The sequence below is a fragment of the Lutra lutra genome, chromosome 16 (genome assembly GCF_902655055.1).
Source record: "Lutra lutra chromosome 16, mLutLut1.2, whole genome shotgun sequence".
Lineage (NCBI taxonomy): Eukaryota > Metazoa > Chordata > Mammalia > Carnivora > Mustelidae > Lutra > Lutra lutra.
Window position 1 is genome coordinate 20,379,598 of NC_062293.1, and position 22,725 is coordinate 20,402,322.

At 45.1% G+C, this 22,725-nt stretch overlaps 1 protein-coding gene across 3 annotated transcripts in view; it reads left to right on the forward strand.

Annotated features, from left to right (window-relative positions):
• The window catches only part of DNAJC7 (DnaJ heat shock protein family (Hsp40) member C7), a 28,878-nt gene extending 7,437 nt beyond the window's left edge, over window positions 1–21,441 (forward strand). Inside the window, exons 1-14 of one of the 3 annotated variants that reach the window (XM_047707104.1) lie at window positions 1,419–1,558; window positions 4,346–4,434; window positions 5,167–5,291; window positions 5,674–5,787; window positions 6,425–6,499; window positions 11,109–11,227; window positions 11,926–12,079; window positions 12,590–12,754; window positions 13,601–13,692; window positions 17,172–17,245; window positions 18,204–18,350; window positions 18,578–18,730; window positions 20,660–20,722; window positions 21,173–21,440. In XM_047707104.1, coding sequence (XP_047563060.1) covers window positions 5,169–5,291; window positions 5,674–5,787; window positions 6,425–6,499; window positions 11,109–11,227; window positions 11,926–12,079; window positions 12,590–12,754; window positions 13,601–13,692; window positions 17,172–17,245; window positions 18,204–18,350; window positions 18,578–18,730; window positions 20,660–20,722; window positions 21,173–21,210 — 1,317 coding nt within the window. In that variant the 5' untranslated portion in view covers window positions 1,419–1,558; window positions 4,346–4,434; window positions 5,167–5,168 and the 3' untranslated portion in view covers window positions 21,211–21,440. Of the gene's footprint in view, window positions 1–1,418; window positions 1,559–4,345; window positions 4,435–5,166; window positions 5,292–5,673; window positions 5,788–6,424; window positions 6,500–11,108; window positions 11,228–11,925; window positions 12,080–12,589; window positions 12,755–13,600; window positions 13,693–17,171; window positions 17,246–18,203; window positions 18,351–18,577; window positions 18,731–20,659; window positions 20,723–21,172 lie in introns of those variants that run through there. The other 2 variants (XM_047707102.1, XM_047707103.1) reach the window with 2 other exon arrangements.
• Window positions 21,442–22,725: the final 1,284 nt, after the last annotated feature.

Below are 22,725 nucleotides of genomic sequence, written 5' to 3' on the forward strand. Positions count from 1 at the left end.
CTGCCACCCAGTGTACCCTGCATTCATGAAAGCTGATGAGTAAAATTCTCTAACTCTCTCATTGCTAAAAGATAGACCAGTTGGTCTAAGGTGAAGATCTTGCTTTACCATTCAACTTGGAAGTATTGAGAAAGACAATGGAGATTTTTATAGGGCATCTAATTTGGGTCCCATTGCAATGTGAAGTATGGTATTTGAATGTATGTTTAATTTAGCTGAGCTATAAACGTGCAGAGTTGACTGGTCATCATAAGCCCAAGTCGTCTGAATTGGTCACATGATGCTGAGCCTTGCTAAGACCTGTGTGATACCAAATGGTTCCCTTGGCACTGTTCGTTGGAGTAATTAGCGTCAGTGATGAATGAGTGCTGCATTGGGGGAGAGAGAATATAATTGCATGATCAGAGGATATACAGATTTTTAACACGTGTAGTGTAGAAGAGCAGGTGTCAGGCTGCAGTTTTCTGATTGACGAAGTTATTTCCAAAAAATAAAGAAATACATCTTAAAACAGCAAAACAGACCAAGAGTGGAATGTAGTCTCCTTACCTGTTTCTGTCAGAGAGAAGGCTGCCCAGGTCCTCCAGCGCAGTCTCTGTTGTGGTGGAACCACCCCCCCACACACACCCCCTGGTACTTCCAAAGAGGATAGAAGTTTTTAAAAATCTTTCAGTAGCTCTTTTCATAGGAATTTGTTGCTGGCTGTTAAAGTGAAAGGACTGGTTTGGTGGAGGGCAGAGTCTTTCCCAGCATCTCCTGGCAAGTCAGAGATGAAGCTTATTCTGCTTAGAGATTTGGTGGGAAACTAGATAAATTAGTTTTAATCCAAAAACCTTGACATTGGCTAACAGGATCTAGTGGGAAAAAATCTGGGACTGTCAGAGTTAGGCCGCCTGTGCAGCTGCCTTGGATACTTCACTGGCTCTTCCTCCGTTGAAGGACCTGAGAGAATATTGCCTTAACCACTTCAGGAGGCCCATGAATGCCTTCGAAATCTGAAAAAGTTCTAGAGATGTAGTGTAGCTATTAATAGGTCCAGTAGGTCAGTTATGGCCAAGTCTCTATCTTGATGTGGTATTATATTTCAGGGTTTAGTCTGAATTTTATTTTGTGGCCATAGAAAATAACCTGTAGTGTCATTTAGTCCATTGTGCACCTCTTTCTTCTTTTTGGTTGGTCCAGGCGGACCTAATTAATTCCAGTCCTTCCTTTCTCAGTGCTGATATGTTTTGGTAGCTACATGTTGTAACTTCACTTGGTTATCAAATCCACTGATGCCGGCGGTGAGTGGAGTGACAGATACCAGCACCAGACTGCCCTCAGTTCCCTCGTTAACCAGCTCTTCTCCTTCTTTTCCAGTCCCACGCCTTTGACATCTCATCCTTCAGTCCCTTTGCTGTAAGGGCAACTTGAACAAGCTTCAGCCCTTTCTCAGACTCCCAGGGCAGGACTTGAATGGATTTGACCCTGGAATTGTTCCTGATGCAGCCTTGTTCAGTTCTTGCTGCTGCCATGCTGGATTCCAAAGATCCACTTTTTCCTCGGCTGGTCTCACAGGGTCAGGCCCATTGGTTAAAGCATGTCGTGTATTTGGTGGGGAGGTTCAAAACGATGGAGGGACTCCACTTTGGGAGTTGGACCTGGAGGCAAAAAATAAGCATTCAGCCTAAAAGCACTAAGTGCCCATTGTTCAGGCAGCTGTAAATCAACCATGTTTCTATGAAAATAAGTCCTTTTCATGAGGCAGTTGTGTGGGAATAGCTAATTCTGGCCTGATGCTGTGCAGCGTGAGATTAAAAACATGGTAACTTGTCACAACACAATTCTTCTTGTTCTTTCTGCTGTGGGCTGACTCTACATTACTCGCTTTGTTTGCTCTAGAATGGAATCTACTCACCATTTACTAAAATGAAATGCATTTCTTGGGGGAGGCAAAGTCCAGTTCACTAGGTCTTATATCTTAAAGAGAAAGGAGCCCTGCTCTCTCTGTGACTAATTGTTAGGAATGTCATTTAGCTCGTTTAAATCCAGATTGTAGTTCTGGAGTTGGATTTTATATGCTGGGGCTATTTTATGTCTTAGTTTGAAGAAATTCACATTCATTGCCCATGCCCATTGCCCATGCCCTAGCAGGACAGATTAATTTTTAAAGTCTTAAGCAATAGCTAGAGATGAGCCTTGGAGAGAAAGCTTAGCATGGTAGACAGTGCAGAAGCTTTGGAATCTGTCACATGTGGCTTGACATCCTGACCCTGGGCCAGTTTTTAATCTCTACCCCTTATTTAACTTCTCTGAGAAATGGGAATAATGTAACACCTGGTAGGAAGATAACGCATGGAAAGTGCCAGGCTTCAGAAATTATTTCTGGCTTTCCACAGAAGTCATTTTTTGTGTTTTTATAGAAGCTGGTGCTGAAGTCCCTCGCCTCCACGAAAGTTGGTGTTTTAGGAAAGAAAGGGCACCTTTCTGTAGCTCTACAGATTGCTTCCCCTTTGACTAACAAGCTTTCTACTGCTAATACGGTGTCTTTTCAAGGGCCTAGATACCCTTGGTTTTCCTCAAGGATTTGTGTATTCTTAGCCACCAGCCAGCTAAAGAGAAGACTAGGTCTTCTTAGGTGCACTGTAGGCCCAATGTTTCCTTTGAATTACCACTCCATTTCTTCACAGTCGTCTGACTCAGCTTCTGACATCCAGTGTTGGGGAAGCCCTTTCTTCAGATCTCTTGATATGTCTCCTCTTAAAGGATAGGCTCCTCATAGTTTTATAGTGCCTTGCTTAATTTAGAGCTGCAGGATGGTGTATACCATGTAGAAAGGTTGCAGTTGGTCCTGTAAATCTTGCAGTTGGGGGGATCCTTCTTGAGGACTTTTAATAGCAAATGGCCGCTTTATAGCATTGTACCAGTTGGTGTAAATTATTCAAACAGATTTATGTCCATCACAGTTTAAATCTGTCAACATTTATAGATCATTCCCATTTTCCTTCTCCTTTCTTCTAGCAGCCTCTTTATGTTAGTAGGGCTTGCCAGGACAGTACTGGAGAAGAATGCAAAGGGAGATCACCTCAATAAAAGGAGGGCGGCTTTGCCACTTTATAGTTTAAAATACGTAAGTAAATAAATCAAATCTTCCAGTGCCGATGTCCATAGAATCAAGCTGTAAACTCCCATACCATCACTATGTTAAGAATTAGGTACTTCTGTCCCTATGTCCCTTGCACTGGATTCTTTTTTGGGTGTGTAGAGGACAGAAAAAGAAACAGATTCTTCCTTAATACAAAAATGCTCAGATATTTAGTTATGTTGCAGGAATCACTTGGGTAAAGAATTAATCTTTGTCACTCAGTTTGGTCATTAAAATGATTTGGTGTATCTTTGATAGAGGTTACTAGTTCTTTTAAAACATTGTTAGTCATGTCTTACCCGATTCTCGTTCCTTGATCTGGAATATAATTCTCCTTACATAACATTATTCCTTTCAGAAAGTACAATTTGTCTAATGGCACAGCTTCAAAAATGGATCTTGGAATAGGGCAGAAATTCTGGTATTATCCACTTGGTGGTTATACAAGGTACTATAGGAACGGTAGGGGGGCATAAGTACCCACATAGATTTGATAGGCAGAGAGAACATCAGTAGATGGATACAAATGAGTGCATGGCACTTGCAGGCTATACCTCATATGTCCCTGTTATCCAAGTTCTTGGTCTCTGCTGTCACTCAGCTCCGTCCTCCATCTTAAACACCAATATGCTGTGCTTTTAATTCCTTTGCCACCTGCTTTTGCTCTGCTTGTCCTTTCAGTGACAAATGGATGAGCCAGTTTTGAAGAAAGTAAATCAATAGAACTCTAAGGATGTGACCCATTTCACATTCAGAAATCATTGCCCCTGAATGGAGTGATCTGTAACTGAATTTTTATGTTTGCTAAAGAGGCAGCAGTAGTGACACAGTGGAAAGGAAACAAATGTAAAAATTCAGGGGCACCTGGCTGGCTCAGAGGAACATGCAACTCTTGATCTCGGGATAATGCGTTTGAGCCCCGTGTTGGATGTAGAGATTATTTAATAAATAAATAAACTTTAAAAATTTCAGTCTCTGAAAGGGTGTCTAATAGGCAGGAATAGCGAGGAAAGGCAGGTAACATGAGAGAAGTTTTCTTTGTTTAGTTTGAATGTATCTAAGTGACCAAAAAATAGCATCAAACAAATCTATAAATTCCTTCAAGTATCACACTAACTTTCAGCTCAGTATTCTTGGGGCCTAGACCAAAGATTGCTCCCATGAGATTTACAGAGGTGAGTCCTTGTGTGTAACATGCCTCTCTTTTTCTTTCCTTTTCAGGGAAGCAGAGTCTTTCAAGGAACAAGGAAATGCATACTATGCCAAGAAAGATTACAATGAAGCTTATAACTATTATACAAAAGCCATAGGTGAGAAGGACCTGCTGCTTATGTTGGAAGATAAATTTGCTAAATATAAATTCTATTATAAGTAGCGCCTCGCCTCGTGAAAAAGTAGCCTTTGGCTTAGTGGGTTCATAACTTACTCTGTGAAATCTTTCAAACTTAATTGGCTTATGAGGGATGACCTATAAATGGGTAGTTCTTCATTTGACAAATTAAAGGCAAGTCCAGAAATTCTAGATATGGCAAAAAGATAATCCGCCTACATGCATCTCAGCCATTTCCAGCTCATTTAACCATGTTAGAAAATGGCCCTTATGGATATTAATTATCAGATCTTAACAACTTTCATGCCTCATCTGCCAGCATATTTTAATCCCATGTCAGCGTGTTTCTCACCTAACTTGCTTACAGGCTCTCCAACCCTATTTCAACAAATGCAAATTCATTTTTATCTCTCATTATCTGTAATACAATTCATTAAGAAGATAAATGTGCTGGCCCCTCCCCTTTAAAGGATAATCCGTGCACTTTAAAGCTGTCATAAATTATTTTTAAGTAACTATTTTTTTAATTGGTCGTACTATTGCTGCTGTTTGCACAGGTAGTCAGAATTTCGGCCGTGGCCTTTTGGAGTATGTCAGCATTCCTATTATAGTTTGATTGCCTTGATGTAGTTCTGAGGGGAGATGGCCCCTGCGTTTTTGAAGCAGTGACCCATGCTAAGCTTTATTTTATTTTCTTCTGCCTTTCCTGTAGATATGTGTCCTAAAAATGCTAGCTATTATGGGAATCGAGCTGCCACTTTGATGATGCTTGGAAAGTTCCGGGAAGCTCTTGGGGATGCACAGCAGTCAGTGAGGTTGGATGACAGTTTCGTCCGGGTACGTAATGTGACCATCCGTGGGGAGGACTGGTTGCTGCAGTTGCGTTCCTCTAGCCCAGGTCTTCTCCATCTTGACACCGTAGACACTTGGGACCAGATAATTCTTTGTTGTGGGGGGCTATCCTGTGTGTTGTGTGACATTTAGCAGCATCTCTTTAACCACGAGGTCTAAGTAGCACCCCTTCTCCCAGGCTGTGACAACCAAACATGTCTCCAACGTTGCTAACCATCCCATGGAGGGCGGAATCTCCCCTGGGTGAGAACCACTGCTCTGGCACTTTCATCCCATGCTGGTTTTGTGTGGGTGTTTGTTGCTGCTGTTCGTTGCTCTCTGCTTGGCCAATCATGCTCCTTTTCTTTGCTCTTTACATTTCTTCTAGGGACATCTACGAGAGGGCAAGTGCCACCTATCTCTAGGGAATGCCATGGCAGCATGTCGTAGTTTCCAGAGAGCCCTAGAACTGGATCACAAAAACGCTCAGGCACAACAGGAGGTATGGTTCTGGTCTTGTCCATATGGAAAGAGACACTGTGGTATAGTGACCTGAAAGTCAGAACTGAGAGCTCAAAAAAAAAAAAAGAACTGAGAGCTAGTCTCACTTCTGGCATTGCCACACCTGGGTCACTATAGGCAAGTCTTGTAGTCTGAGCCTCAGTTTCTTATATGTAGACAAAGTTTTAAATATTATTTATAATTTAGAAATCTGTAAAATGGAGGGTTTCTGAGATGGCTGTGGAGCAGAGAGATGCTGCAAGGAACGGATTTGAGTGAGGTTAAAGTATTTGAGTGAATTCAAATCCTGATTAAATCAGTAGCAGCTAAAATGTGTTTTAGTTCCATTTCCATTTATTCCCAGTTTACTCCTGGATGCATTTTAGTGAGAATCTGGAAACTTCTGCTCAATCTCTGATGATGCCGTGCCTTTAATTTATGTCTGTCAGGGCATGACTCTGGTTTTCCTGACTTGAAGTTCAAACTGAGGTCACAGCTGCATCTTCACCAACTTGATTTGTGAAAAGTCTGTGGTTCTGATTTTCTTGAACTCATATTTCATCAAAATCTTGATTTTTTTGTGGTTGTTGAATTTACAACATCATTAAAACTTTCCCTTATCTGATTTTCTCATATAGTTCAAGAATGCTAATGCAGTCATAGAATATGAGAAAATAGCAGAAACAGATTTTGAGAAGCGGGATTTTCGGAAGGTAAGGTACAACTATGGGGAAATCTTATCTACCCTTTATTACAAGGCTCCCCACGTGTGCGTGGATGTGTGTAGTATGGTACAGAAGGGGTGTGTGTGTGTGTGTGTTGGTGGGTGGGTGTGGGTGTAGGTAGTATGGTACAGAAGATCCAGAATAATAAATTACCACTTCAGTTTGACTTTGCCTTTTTCTTTTTTTTTTTTTTAGAGTATTTTTTTTTAAGAACAGGTTCACAGCAGAACTGAGGGGAAGAAGGTACAGAGAGTTTGCGTATCCCCCTGCCCCCACACATGCATAGCCTCCCCCATTATCAACATTTCCCACCAAAGGCACTTTTTTTTTTTTTTTAAAGATTTATTTGAGAGAGAGAGTGCACCAGAGAGAGCAGGAGCATGAGGGAAAGGCAGAGGGAGAGGGAGAAGCAGACTCCCCACTGAGCAGGAAGCTAGGACCCTGGGATCATGACCTGAGCTGAAGGCAGATGCTTAACTGACTGAGCCACCCAGGTGCTCTGAGGGGCACATGTGTTACAGTCATGGTTTTGACAGTTTTGAATAGAGCTGCTCTAAACATTTGCGTGCAAGTTTTTGTGTCGATAGAAGTTTTCACCCATTTTGGGTAAATACCAAGAAGGGCAGTTGCTGGATCATGTGGTAAAAGCATGTTAAGTTTTATAAGAAACTACCAAAATGGCATCTAAAAATTTTTTTGCCAAGGTATTTATTTTCTAATTATATTTGGCTTTATGATAAAAAGCAGTGTGAGTTTACTCGAGTTTGTTCCTGCTTTTGATATAAGATAGTAGCCTAAGAGTGTGCTGGCTAATAGAGGGAATACTAGCTAGAATTAAATATTAGATTTGGGTAATCCATTTTAATTTGAATGAGAGCTAGTTTTAACTCCTGCTTTGTGTGAATTAGATGCAGGTCTAAATAAAAAATAGAGGCTCCTTACAGATTTTTGACCAATGTATGTAACCTGTCATCACTATCGTTTTGATGTTAGGCCTTTCTGTGAAAGCATATTACTCTCCTTTATGGAGCTGTGTGATAGTCCATGAAAATTTACATGCCAAAAGGGTTCACCTGTCTGAAAGCATGGGAAAGGTATAAAAGTTCTAGATATCTTTGTAGCTCTTGTTAATAGTGGTTATGCCTCATCTGTATAATTCTCAATTCCCGGGGCACCTGGGTGGCTTGAGTGGGTTAAAGCCTCTGCCTTCGGCTCAGGTTGTGATTCCAGGGTCAGCAGGGAGCCTGCTTCCCCGTTTCTCTCTGCCTGCTTCTCTGCCTCCTTGTGATTTCTGTCTGTCAAATAAATAAATAAAATCTTTTAAAAAAAAAAATTCTCAATTCCCTGCTTAGGTGATAACTTTCATTAGAGTTTCAAAAGGGAAGGTGAATAGTCCCCTAAAAAGGTAAAAACCACTGATTAGGATCACTTTTCAGGATCACTTACAAGAGGTTTGTATCATCCAAGGAACAGATTGTTACTTCATATGTGGGAATTTGCTCAGTGCTTTCTGTAGAATGTACTCAATAAACGTTTGATAAAAGGGTACAGTTAAGAATTATTATTTTTTAGAATTATTCTTATTATTTTTTTAAAGATTTTATTTATTTATTTGACAGACAGAGATCACAAGTAGACAGAGAGGCAGGCAGAGAGAGAGGAAGGGAAGCAGGCTCCCTGCTGAGCAGAGAGCCCGATGCGGGGCTCGATCCCAGGACCTTGAGATCATGATCTGAGCCGAAGGCAGAGGCTTTAACCCACCGAGCCACCCAGCTGCCTCTATTCTTATTCTTAAGTAACAAAATGTGCAGGTATTTGGTAATAAATATTTCTGATTAGCTTATGCAGAGTCCCAGCATTAACTCATTAGCATCCCTCTTCTGTCCATTGGTTTTAATAACCACAGTGTCTTTGTACTGTGATTCATAAGTTTTTTGAGGGGGGGTGTGTGTGTGTGTGTTTAAAAAGCGATTCTGCCTTCTGTCATGTTTTCAGAGGTTTATATAGGCAAAAGCTTTGTCTCAAAAGGCAGTTTTTAGAGTTTCTTTTCTCTCTTGCCCACTCTGGAGCCAGAATCCCCAGTTTGTGACAGAATCCTCTGTTTGTGACATCCCAGCCCCCCCCACTGTAGCTCATGGTGATGTCACAAATGAAGAATTATGATCCTGGCAGGGGAAACAGATGAACTCGGAAGAAACAAAGATCTTCTTTGCCTGCAGCTGTCCGTAGTCATGGGGGTTGGGGGGTGGGAAGTCAAGCACTGAGCCTTCAGCTGACACGCCACTGACCCGACGGGTAGAACCATCTCCACACAGAACGTTGCGAATGCAACGGGGTGTGGCTGCTTACATCTGATTGCTTCCCCTCCCTCCCCAGTTCTTTTTTTATTTAAGGGAGAAAAAATTAGCACCATAACTCCACCCTACATGATATCTGAATTTTCATAGTATCCTTAGAACTTCTAGGATAGTGACCTGTGCCCCGAGAGAGAGTTCTCTCCCCACATTGCTCTGTGAACACTGCAGTCTTCCCAGTGGAGCAGCTCTTGGTGTTTTCTTTCTTCTGCATATTTTCAAATTTAGATTTTTGAATAGGTGCTATTCATCGTTTAAAAATTAGAGAAGTATTGGTGGAGTGGGGGAGGTAGAAGTATAAACAATACTCAGTGATAGGTATTCCCTTACACTTCTATCTGCCTAGTTCTCACCCCCTCAAGTAATCTCTGGTCTTATTTCTTCTGTTCCCGTACAGTTTGGTTGTATATATGTAAGCAAATAGAAATACAGAGTCCTGATTTTCCCTTTTTTCTATGAAAAGTTATATGCTTTTCACTGTTGTGGACCTTACTTTTTTTCCATTTAGTAGACCTTGGAAGTCTTTCTGTAGTAATACATGGAAAGTTGCTTCATTCTGTTTTAGAGCCAATCGGTATTCCATTATATGAATGTCTAACCAGTTGCCTGTTGCTGGAATTTGGCCCATTATTACTTCTGAGCTTTCAAACTTCATTTCTTCCTGATCCCCATGGCCAGATTCTTAGACAAAATGGTGTCTCTTAATTCCACATTCCTCCTTCGGGTCATTTATCCTTGACGAGAATATGATTCAGCAAGGACCTCCCAGAAATAGCAGCTAAATCAAAAGCGAAGACTTTGGGCGCCTGGGTGGCTCAGTCGTCATTAAGCATCTGTGTTTGGTTCAGGTCATGATCCCAGGGTCCTGGGATTAAGCCCCGATTTGGGCTCCCTGCTCAGCGGGAAGCCTGCTTCTCCCTCTCCCACTCCCCCTGCTGTGTTCCCTCTCTTGCTGTATCTCTCTCTGTCAAATAAATAAAATAAAAAATCTTAAAAAAAAAAAGTGAAGGCTCAGAGAACAAACTTATGAAAAGAGAAAAAAGGAAGATGTGGAGAGGCTTTATCAAGCTGAAAGATAAGTAATCCCAGCGTGCGCATGTGTGTGAGAGAAACGCCTTTTGGTTTATATCTTAGCATGTGGAGTATAGTAGTCTGATAACAGTCTCTTTAGGAGCATTTAAAACCAACCATTTTATTGGTATATTTCTACTAAAATAGAAGTGGAGGGGTGCCTGGGTGGCTCAGTCGGTCCTGGGATTGAGCCCTGTGTTGGGCTCCATGCTCAGTGGGGAGTCTAAGGATTCTCTCTCCCTCTGCTCCTCCCCCTCCACTTATACCCCTCACAAATAAATAAACCTTTTAAAAAATAAATAAAGGGGTGCCTGGATGGCTCAGTGGGTTGAGCCTCTGCCTTCAGCTCAGGTCATGATCCCAGGGTCCTGGGATCGAGCCCCACATCAGGCTCTCTGCTCAGCAGGGAGCCTGCTTCCCCTTCTTTCTCTGCCTGCCTCTCTGCCTACTTGTGATCTCTGTTTGTCATATAAATAAATAAAATCTTCAGAAAAATAAAAAATAAAAAAGAAATAAAAATAAAATACAAGTGGAAGGGTGGCCACCAGGGTGCTTAATGAGGCTCATGGCACAGGGAGGAGGGAGCAGTAAGCACTTTTAGTAATATAGGGAGCAATGATTCTATATCAGGTAATTTTAGGTATCCTTGTCTTATGTAATAGGCTAAGCATGGTAAGTTATGCAGAGTAGCAAATAACCAGATTTCTACCCTAGAAGAATGTGAATTTTGGTCCCAGTCACTGCGGAGGCAGCTTCGCATGGTGATTAACAGGCTCTGGAGTTATAGTGTCTGAGACCAAATCCTGCTTCTGTCATTAGCTTTGGTGACCTTGAACACATTCCTTTATCTCTGTGTTTTAGTTTAGTTTCTCATTGATAAAATAAGGTACTTCATAAAATTACATTATAAAATTGTTGTGAGCATTAACTCGGTCAGTATATAAAGTACTTCAATATTTGCTGTTTTCGTGTCGTTAGAATCTGGATCAGTTTCTCCTCTTGTTTCAGTGGTTTAATCAAAAGAATTAGGTATGTTCCTAGGCTCTGATACTGCTTTTTTTTTTAATCTGTTGGTCATGGCCAGATATTTAATGAATAAGTAAATATTTAATAAATGAAGATACTTCTGGAGTCCAGAATGAAGAGCCTTCTTTTCTTTCTTCTCCCCATAGGTGGTTTTCTGCATGGATCGTGCCCTAGAATTTGCCCCTGCCTGCCATCGCTTCAAAATCCTCAAAGCAGAATGTTTAGCAATGCTAGGTCGTTACCCGGAAGCACAGTCTGTGGCCAGGTATGAAGTCAGGCCAGTTCTGTATTGAACTGTCCCACCACTGGACAGGTGCCGTCTGGCAGCTCTCTGTACCACCATATGTCGTGTAGGTATAGACTAGGTAGAGCTGAGCAGACCTTCCTGGGACTTAAAGCCAGAATTAGACAAGATCTGAAAACCTACCAGACACGTAGAAGTACAGTAGGAACTTCAGCTCCATGTGGGAGAACACATGTGTGAGATGTGGCTTTTTGTTTTTTATTTGTTTTAATGTCATTTTCTTCCTACCCCACAGGTTTGCGAGCTCTGTGAAGGGCCAGGTAGTAAATATTTTAGGCTTTGTAGGTCATACAGTCTCTGTCGCAACCATTCACCTCTGCCACTGTAGTGCAAAAGCAGCCGCTTATAACAGATAAGTGGATGACGTGCCCTGATTTCAGTACAATTTAATTTATATGAACAGTGGCAGGCAGGATCGGGCCCTGTGGGCTGTAGTTTGCCAATCTCTAACAAAGACTGAGACACAGGAAGTGTATTAAGGGTAAATGCAGGTGGTTTATTTGGCGAAGATATGGGAAGAGCTCATTGGGATCTGTCTACATTTGGATACTTTTGTACTAGACACATGGTCAAGAGAAAAGCTGGCAAGAGTAATCACAAATGATTGTAACGGGGGAGATCCAAACCATGCTGAATGTGCCCCTTTCCGGCTATTGCAGTGACATTTTACGAATGGATTCTACCAATGCGGATGCTCTGTATGTACGAGGTCTTTGCCTTTATTATGAAGATTGTATTGAGAAGGCGGTTCAGTTTTTTGTACAGGCTCTCAGGATGGCTCCTGACCATGAGAAGGCCTGCATTGCTTGCAGAGTAAGTTCTAGGCCCCACTTCTGAGTAGGGAAAAAAGCTTCCCTTTTGAGCCTTTAAGAGAGTCAAGAGTAGAAGGTTCAAGGCCCATATGAAATATGATAGCTCCTTTGCCCACCTTGCCAGGATGCTTCATCCTTTTATTAGAAATTATTTCAGAACTACCTTTTATTGACCTAAAGGTAAATGTGATCATACAGGGTCAGATCCTTCTAATACTTAAGTGTGTTTCTTCTACCCTCAGTGAAGAAAAAATAGTAATGTTTATCCTAGGTAGTGGAGGTAAAACCTGGGTAAACGAGTCTCATTGTTGTTCTTTTGTAAATCTTGGTTTCACCTGTCCACACTGTAGGAAGCACCAGTGAGCAACAAATAGCCCAGGGGGTGGTGGTCAGGGTCAGGGTGATGCTAAACAGCTGGGATCTGAGAAATTGAAAATAGACTTGGACCTCTCTGTTATAGTGGCCTGAGGTTTCCTGGTTATGAACTAATCTCCCCTTGCTTTTCCTGTAGAATGCCAAAGCACTTAAAGCAAAGAAAGAAGATGGGAATAAAGCATTTAAAGAAGGAAATTACAAGCTAGCCTATGAACTGTACACAGAAGCCCTGGGGATAGACCCTAACAATATAAAAACAAATGCAAAACTCTACTGTAATCGGGGCACGGTTAATTCCAAGGTAAGCACTTGGTCTGGGTCTCGGGGCCTGTGGAGATATGTTTAAGAGACATCAAAGAGGGCTTGGGGACTCTGCCTAATGAGGGGAGGCCAGGTGAAAGGAGAAGAAAAGGTGGTTTTGGTGGAAGGCTTAGCTTGTTAGGTACTTCCTTCTGAGAGGCAAGCTTTTACCTTTTCCCTGGAATTGAAGGGCACTTGAGGGACAGTTTGAAAGGCTATTCCTACCGGTTCTTCCTCAAGATCCCTTTCCTCCACTAAGAGAATGCCTAGAGGCTTTGGGATAATTTTTTATGCAAATGTTATTGCTGCTTTTGGCCTAAGCAAGTGGTTATTTCTTTCTTAGGAGTGATTTGGAGGAAATTAGAGTATGAGACAGGCTTAGATTTTTTGTCCATCCTAAGTAATATTCACTGCACTCGGCTGGAAACAGTCTGCGGGCCCACTCTAGTCCTTCATACCATAAGAAACAACAGCAGGCTCCTTGCTCTTACAGTGTTCCAGTGTTCAGAAATCAGAGCAGTTTGACCCCTCTCGTTGGCCTTTGGGAGAATGGAGGTCAAGAGCCACCCTATTTCTGTAGCTCATCTGGGCACTCTCCCAGAATGGTAGAGGTGCTTTATCCCTGCATGTAAGTGTGCCTGGCTTCCATCCCGTAGAAGAGAAACCAGTTTGGAACCTGGTGTCCTTAGCCCTCTGAGACACTGGCTTTCTCAGTGACCAAGAGTAAGTGTGACAGTTGGGGGGCCAGCATGACTGATCCTCTTAGAATTTTGAAGCCGTGCTCACAGCCTCTGGGCTCCCTCGGTCCGCAGAGATGTGAAGTATGACTGCTCTCTCTCTCCTGAAGCTTAGGAAACTAGATGATGCAATAGAAGACTGCACGAGTGCAGTGAAGCTCGATGCCACTTATATAAAAGCCTACTTGAGAAGAGCTCAGTGGTGAGTGCCTCCGGCGGGCGAGGGAAAGAGGGAGTTGCTGCTGGCCTGCCAGGGGAATTGCACTGTGGATGCTGAAGCAGACCCAGGGATGTTGTGAGGTCATTTGGTCCTTCCCCCTGCCTCTAGGTGGGATTGTTCCAGCCCTAGACTATCTTTATAGACCTCCAGCGGAGGAGATTGCACAAGCTCCCTCAGTCTCCCATGCCTGTGTCTTACGCCCCTCACGGTCAGTAAGTTTCCTCTGATGCCTGACCCAAATTCCTTTTTTTAAGTTTAAATCCATTTCCTTTGGAGATTGTATTTTGTGTTGTACACTTTTGCTCTAACTTGGCACAGTGCTTGGCACACAGTCGGTGCTCACTCAGTAAATGTTTTGTGGAATGAATGTATGGTGCTTGGAAGAGGAAGAAATAAAGTTATCTCTTGGAGACAGTTCACAGTTGTCCTTCTCCCGTTTGTTCTGGGTTAGGGAAGACAGTCTTTTGATTGAAGGGATTTAATCTGGCTCAGCCTCCCAGTATGAAGGAAGCCCCTTTTGGATTAGCTCCGTGGGACTCGGTGATTTATGAGTCAGGATATGCCTACCTAGATCTAGTGCCCAGATTTGCCTTCAGAGTCAGGGTGCTTGCCAGGTTACTTGTCCATCCAGACTCTTCTTTGCAGACAGGAACCTCAGCAAAGGCAGAGAGAGGCCTCCCCCAAATCCATCTCTTCTTATTTCATATTCTAAGCCAGACAGGAAAGAACATTCCAACATTGAAAGTTCCAAAAGGAAGACCTATATGTTGTATACTAATCCTCCAGCATTCATTCCATTTCTTGTCATGAAATGTTGGAACCAAAGAACTGGTGCTGTGACAGGTGCCGGAGGAGCCTGTCCTTCAAGCTCCTTGGTCTCATCAGTGGTGCAGGACATGGCCTGCCTCCCATTTCGTTTTCCCAAAACTATCTGCATTTTTTAAAAATAGGAAAATTGCTACTATGTGTGGTCCTTTTGTTTGTTTTTAAGTGGATTTCTAAGTAGACCAGTAAGTCTGTCAAACAGAAACATCCATGGAATTGTATTACAGACCATAACCAGCTGTCAGTCATCTCTTTGCAAACCGTTGGCAAACATGGAAGCTTTGAAAGACGTAGCACATACCTTCTCGCCCAGCTAATGACTCAATTTAACAGATTCAAAATGCTGTAGGCAAGTTCACTGTGGTGTTAGCTGTAATGCTAGCAAAGAGATCCCCCGAGTATCTAGTGGGGCATCGATGGCCAGGGGCACGACACCACATTGGCTCAGTGAACACTGCAGTGTCCGAACAAGGATTGGGGAGAGAAGAGAAAATTCTTGGCTTGTTAGGAAGGTAATGGAGTGGATAATTACATCTTGATACGTGTTCAATAAGGAAAAATCAAATGGCTTTAATCAGACAACTCCTTATCTTTGTGGTAGAAACAGAACTGTCCTCTGGGTGGCTCTACCTTTGAGATTCCACCACAGGGGACAGCATGCACTCTTGGGCACAGTTGGCCAAAATTTGGCCAGTGGTCCCCTCAAGTAGCTGGGATTGACATGAAGTAGCAGAGATTAGTGCAGGCCAAAGCCTAACCAGGGACAGGGCCTGACTGCTGCCCACCTCTTCTGTCAACTTACCCTTGAAGTTGGGGACACACCAGATCTTTGCTACAGTTCCTTTCATGGCTGGAGTTTCCCTTTTCCCTGAGGCTCTACTTCTCTACTTTTTCTTCAACTTAAAAAGAAGATACTTTTTTAATAGTTATATAGTTGACATACAGTGTCCTATCGTTTCAGGTGTGCAATGTAGAAAAAAATTTAAATATAAAAATGTCTCTGGGGCGCCTGGGTGGCTCAGTGGTTGGGGCCTCGGCCTTCGGCTCGGGTCGTGATCTCGGGGTCCTGGGATCGAGTCCCGCATCGGGCTCTCTGCTTGTCAGGGAGCCTGCCTCCTCCTCCTGTCTCTCTCTGCCTGCCTCTCTGCCTACTTGTGATCTGTCTGTCAAAAAAAAAAAAAAAAAAAAAATCTTTAAAGATGTCTCTGAATTTTAAAAACATGTTAAATAAAAATGCAAATCACTGTAATAAGCTTGTTTAATATGTTCCAAAAGGGCATGTAAAGTTTGTTAAGGTTGCTTATCAGATCATTCTACACCTGGAGCTATAAGCTTATATTATTCTTGACCCTGTAAATGGGTTCTTTGTGCTCCTGGTAGCATTTGTGCCATGTGTCTGCCGGGCACTGGCTCTTCTCAGCATTTTTTTAAAATTAAGATTATAAATTAAGATGCTGCTGGAAAATCAGAGATGTTTAAGAAATTGGGCGTCCTTGGGGCGCCTGGGTGGCTCAGTGGGTTAAAGCCTCTGCCTTCGGCTCAGGTCATGATCTCAGGGTCCTGGGATCGAGCCCCACATCGGGCTCTCTGCTCAGCGGGGAGCCTGCTTCTCCCTCTCTCTGCCTGCCTCTCTGTCTACTTGTGATCTCTTTCTCTTGTCAAATAAACAAAATCTTAAAAAAATAAAAATAAAAAAGAAGTTGGGCATCCCATCTTGCCAGCCACATCAGTACCACCACCCTGCTTAGCCAGACGGAGCTCTGATGTTTGCGAAGATGGGTTGGTAAGGGGCAGGGTAGTCAGTTTGGTCTTTGTTCTGCAGTGGCTGGCTATGCTGCATCCAGCTGATGCGGTCTGACTCTGGAACGTCTACCACAGTTTATTTAAGTGGTAGGACAGTCTTGGCGCCAGTGATCTTATCAGGACATGGAAAATGCCACTTTGCTTCTGTGGAAGAGAAGGTCTTAAAAGTTCTGGCCATCAGCCTATCAAGCTAGATTCCTCCCATCTTGGGCTGACCCCCCCGCCCCCACTTTTCTTCTGCACTATTGAAATAGAAGCAAGCCTGTGTTTAGAGTTTCCTTTCTTTCTCCTACCTACATCTCTCAGATTGATTAGTCTTAGTGGAAGCATTTGCCAGCAGCCACAGCACCTTGAACTTGATCCTTCAAGTGGCTCACTAATCCCACCTCTGCTCTGGATTGGAGCTGGCCCTGCATGTTTATGGCACTACAGGTTTCAAAGCTTTTCCATATCCCTTGCTCTCACTGGATAATTTTTCTTTGGCATTTCAATCCCAAGTAATCGTTCAAGTAGATGCATTTACATTGCCTTTCCTAAGGCAGTCCAGATGCCTCTTGGGGGCTCTGAAATCAGAAGGAACCTTCTCCTGTTGGTTGCATTCTGCTCAGAGCAGAGGATCACTTTGCTGGTTGGGTGCAAGTGGCATGAGATATCTCTGTTTACTTGAGAAATTGGTAGTTAATTTTTCTCACGGCTGGCTTAAGGACTCCTGTTTCATGATGCATCTCAACCAAAAGTGTGTGTCTCTTGCTTGAGCCGTGCCTCTTCTGCCAGAGTGATACCGAAGGCCATTGCTATTTATGTTGCTGTACCCCCCTGTATTTCCTTCTCAGTTACATGGACACAGAACAGTATGAAGAAGCTGTGCGGGACTATGAAAAAGTATATCAGACGGAGAAAACAAAAGGTAAAGGGATCTGAGAGCATGTTTCTCAGGGAACTGTGAGGTCCTACTCTTAGGCCCTTAAAACTGGACACAGGGTCATTTGATTCAGGAAACAAAGATATACCAGGAGCTTATCGATGACCAGCCAGGAAGAAGTGAGGCGAGATGCCAAGTGCAGGATAAGGCACTTTTTTTCTGACATTGAATCCTCTCTGTCACTTTCACTTCCTTTTTTTGTGTAATTAGGATGATGGGAGGAATCAAAGTATGAGTCGACTTTTTTTTTTTTTTTTTTTTTAAGATTTCTTATTTATTTATTTGAGAGAGAATGAGTGAGAGAGAGCATGAGAGAGGAGAAGGTCAGAGGGAGAAGCAGACTCCCCAAGGAGCTGGGAGCCCGATGCGGGACTCGATCCTGGAAGTCCGGGATCGTGACCCGAGCCGAAGGCAGTCGCTCAACCAACTGAGCCACCCAGGCGCCCCCTGGTATGATTTTTTTTAAAAGATTTTATTTGGGGTGCCTGAGTGGCTCAGTGGGTTAAAGCCTCTACCTTCGGCTCAGGTCAGGATCTCAGGGTCCTGCGATCGAGCCCCGCATCATGCTCTCTGCTTGGTGGGGAGCCTGGTTCCCTCCCTCTCTCTGTCTGCCTCTCTGTCAAATAAATAAAATCTTTTTTTTAAAAGATTTTCTCTATTTATTTCACAGACAAGAGATCACAAATAGGCAGAGAGGCAGGCAGAGACCTGGGGGAAGCACGCTCCCTGCCAAGCAGAAAGCCCGATGCAGGGCTTGATCCCAGAACCTTGGGATCATGACCTGAGCCCAAGGCAGAGGCTTTAGCCCACTGAGCCACCAGGCGCCCCTATGCGCCTGGTATGATTAACAAAGCTTCTGACTATAAGGCATCTATCTGTGTTAGGACCTGGTAAGGAAAACCAGAGTCAGATTTGTCCATTGACTCTAGCTGTCTCCTTCTAGAACACAAACAGCTCCTAAAAAATGCACAGCTGGAACTGAAGAAGAGTAAGAGGAAAGATTACTACAAAATTCTGGGAGTGGACAAGAATGCCTCTGAGGACGAGATCAAGAAAGCTTACCGGAAACGGGCCTTGATGCACCATCCAGGTAGAGTGGGCACGGGGAACGGACTTGGGAAGTGCAAACCAGGCCGGCCTTGCCAAAGTCAAGTGAGAATGAAAGGTTCTGGCTTTTCAGCTGGGAATGAGCTGTTGCTAAGCTCCCTACCCTCCAAGCTTTGGAAGTGTACCAGATTCTAAAGTCAGACATAAAGTGGTCTCTGTCTTAAACTGTTTTCTTGTGATTCTGAGTTCTTCCCATACTCTTCCCTTTAGATCGGCACAGTGGAGCCAGTGCCGAAGTTCAGAAGGAGGAGGAGAAGAAGTTCAAGGAAGTTGGAGAAGCTTTTACCATCCTCTCTGATCCCAAGAAAAAGACTCGCTATGACAGCGGACAGGACCTGGATGAGGAGGGCATGAATATGGGCGGTGAGTTGGTTGGGGCAGCCTGGGATGAACCTGACAGCAGCGGGTGGTTAGAATTTTTCTGAAGACTCTCCAAAGGGGAGTCTGTGTAACAGGGAAGCACAGTGATGTGAAGACCCCCCATGGATACCTGCAATGTGTGAGGCACTATGTTGGGCGCTGGAAATACCAGGTGAATCACACAGGTTCCCTGAGCTCCAGGAACCCAGTCTTGGGCTTTGCACAGTGATCACAGGCCACATCTGACCCCTGAGCTCTGGATGTAGAGTCCCAACAAGGACAGTCAAGGGTAGCAGGAGCTCAAGATGCAGAGTGGGTACTTAGGAGGTGAGCACTAGCAAGGGAAAGCTTGGAGATGGCGAAATAATACCTTCGGGGAGCTGCGAGGGGCTGAGTGTGGGAGGATAGAGGGTGCTCGAGGCAGGGGAAGGTGAGACATGAGGCTGCAACGTAGCTGGCTCCCCCCTTGGAAGGCCTTGGCAGCCAGAGTAGGGAATGTGGGCTTTTTTCATGTCGGCTGGAAGCTTCCTCCCCACCTCAGAGTGTGTGCTGGCTGATATTTACGCGTGTCACTCGTTCCCAGCAGGCTTCAGAGTTCAGTTTCCCTGAAAGACTTAAAGCATAGCTGTCAGTGTCGCGCTCGCTCTGAGCTCCGCTGGAGACGAGACAGGCTGGGAGCTCTGCACACGTCTCAGACCGTGTTCTCTGATGCCAGCCCTCTCTCCTCCATTAAGAAAATCTTGAAATTTAAAATAGGACCTGTGATGTTACCTAGATAATCCTTGTCACTGGTTCAGGGTGTGTGTGTAACTTAGATTGACCAGTAGTGAACATTGTTCTGCCCAGCAGTTGAGAGGAGCAACGAGCAGTCAAAAGCCATTGAAGGGTTGTAAGGAGGGGCACCCCAAACCAGACTGTGGCTCCAGAAGTGTATTCTGTGATGGCGGTGATGAGGTGGTTTGGTGCTGGGAAGGGGGTGAGAGATGGCAGCAGACATGGGTAGGAAAGGGTCGGAGGGCACAGTGGGAGATGTAGCAGGAGGTGGTTGCTGATGTGTTGGAAGAAGGAAAGGATGAAGCTGAGTGGCTTTAGATGGCTGACTCGCTGGATGCAGTCACTGAGCTAGGGGACCCCAGATGAGTAGGCGCACAGGCAAGGAAGAATCTGCTTTTGGACACAATCTACCTGTTGGATCAACTGGTGGAGACGAATGCTCTGTGGAGCTTAGGGACTCAGGTGGGGGTGGGGGCAGCAGACCTGCTGTGGTCTGGTGATCAGGCCACAGCACTAGAGTCAGGAAGGAGCTGGAGTGTTCGGTTCTGCTGCCGTCACTGGCTGCGTGATCTTGAGCAAGTTACGTGAGCTTTCTACTTAGGTTTTGTTGAGTGTAAATTGGGGATGATGTAAGATATGAAGAGTACCCAGCACCATGATTGGCACCTAGTAGATGCCTAATAAGCCATGGCTTTCCTTCCCCACTCCTGGCATAGTCTAGACAGAGCATGGAATCAAATGGATACAATAAACTTTAGATCTTGTTCCTATATTTAGTGTTGTTAGCGTTGAAGTGATAGATTTTCGCCCCCTCAGTAGCAGCCCCAGCATTATAGGGAGACAGTGTGGGGCGAATCTTTTAAGTGCAAATGGCATCCCAGTTGCTGAGAAGAAGTTCTGGCAAAGTAGGTTGAGGCAAAGAAAGCTTGCCTTCAGGTCCAGCTGAGGAGGAGGAGGGAGGAGGAGGAGGGGGGGGTGTAGGCATAGGGGGCGGGGCAGATAGGCCCACCCTGTCAGTGAGGTTTTGGGAAGGAGGTTAGGGATGAATCTGGGAAAGCTTTGGGGACCCATTCTTAGTGTTGTCATAAGTTCCTCTTCAGACATGTCTAACTTTTCCAACTTTTTGTCCCTGCCCTGTTTTCTTGCTCTGCTCCACAGATTTTGATGCCAACAATATCTTTAAGGCATTCTTTGGCGGTCCTGGGGGCTTCAGCTTTGAAGGTAAGCCTCCCGCTCTCAGGAGTTCCCAGATCACAGGCCCATAACATGACTCCCCACTTGGGTAGTTCTTTGAAAGTCAGAGGGGCCCAGGAGTAGAGGTGGCAGAAAGCCCATCTAGCAGGGTTACAGGTCCACTCGGGCTGCTGAGGATGGAGGTGGGGAGGCTCCCGGGTGCACCGTGCCTTGGGACCATTAGTCCACACTTCTGCAGCATCTGGGAGGCGTCTCTGAGCTGTCCAGTGCGGGGCTTCTCTGCGAGAGTGACGCTTAGAAGCTGCACACACACAGCTGCTCACATGCTCCCCTAAGACCCTAGGAACCTAGGCTGTTGATGCTCTTGGTGGTTTTTCTGTTTGAGTTCGAAGCAGCCCTTGAAGACTTTCCCATAATCAGAGCAGAGTGATCTTCCCACCCAGAGTAAGCTAACAAGCCCTTCTTTTTGCCTTACAGCATCTGGTCCAGGGAATTTCTTTTTTCAATTTGGCTAATGAAAGGAAACCATCCAGAACCCAGAAAGTGCAGACTTGCTCAGTGTAACCTTGAACGTGGGCACAGTTCACCACCTCCTCCCTTCATCTCGTCTCCCCGTCCTTAGAGCAGTTTCGTTTTCTTAGTTGGATACCCTGTGTCTGTGTGAGTTGGGGGGAAGGAAAGGGAGCCAGCGCCGAAGACAGCGGGGAGGGGAGGGAGGCGGGGGGTGGACAGGGAGGCAGCTTGTGAATTTTTGTTTTACTGTTTAACTTTATTAAAAAAGAAAAAAATTAAGAGAATAAAATGTTTTGACCCTTTCTGGCACTTTGCTCTGGCAGCTGCTTTGTGTCACTCCAGAGTCGGTAGGCCAGAGCTGAGCCCCCAGCGCGGAGCTGGTATGGACACAGATTGTAGGCTCAGCACCTGCCCATCTGGGGCCTGATGGCGGGGGGATGCCAGCCACCTGTCCCAGACCTATTCGGCCTGGGAGTGCTGAACAGGACGGAGTTGGTGTTGGGCCCCGCCTGACGTCAGTCACAGGTGATCTGACGGTAAGGGCCGCTACAGCTCACTAGGAGCTGCGTGTGTGCGGAGCTCACGTGGAGCACGGCTGGCTGCTAAGCCTGAGGCTGGGCTGACCCAGACAGGAGGTTTACACAGGCCCTCACAGCCCTCTAGCCACTGCAGGGTAAAGGACATGGAGACAGGGACAAAATCCTGCCGCCTCTCCAGGTGAGACACACAGCTCCTGGGCCCCGGGGTCCAGGCACAGAACTTAAGCTCACGTGGTTGGAAACCGCATTCTTAGTAAATACCCCTCAGCTTCTCCACTGCTGTCCCCTCTCTGTGGGAGACGAGTTGGGGGAGGAGGCGGTGACCAGTGTCCTACTCTTCAAGTCAAGCAGTGTTCACGGCAGGTAATCTTATGAGTTTAGGCAGAGGGATTTGAGACTTTGGTAGTAGAGCTGGCTGGGAAAGGACCGTGGACCAAATAGGTAACTTACTGCTTCTCTTCCTTCTGAGCCCCGGCCCCTTTCTCTCCAGTCTTCCCCCACTGATGCCAAGGCCATGGCGATAGTGTGACTGAGTTAGGCCTGTATGAACTCCTGAATGTCAGGTCTTCCCCTGTGTTTGCAGCACCCTGACCTGAGGGTGGCCTTCCCTAGCAGACTGGCAGAAACCCAAACCAGGAACCGTGGGTCTGGCCGAGAAGGCCCTCTGATTGCTGGGGGCTGGCACACCTGTGGTTCCGATGCCACAGTTATGGGGGACAGGCTCTGCTCCACTTCCCTCAGATCCAGCCACCCCCCACTTTTCTGTGTGCATCTAAGATCGGCCACTCTCCTTTCTGCCGCCTCATGAAAGCCAACACTGTTCAGCCGCCCAACCTCACCACAGCTGTGCCCAGCCAGCAGAGGGGAGACAGGACCGATGGCCCCAAGCTGCGGGACAAAGCCAGTCCTGATACAGCAGCCCTGGCCCCAGGGAAGACTGAGCTGGGCACAGAAGGGTGAGAGAGACTGCACACAGCT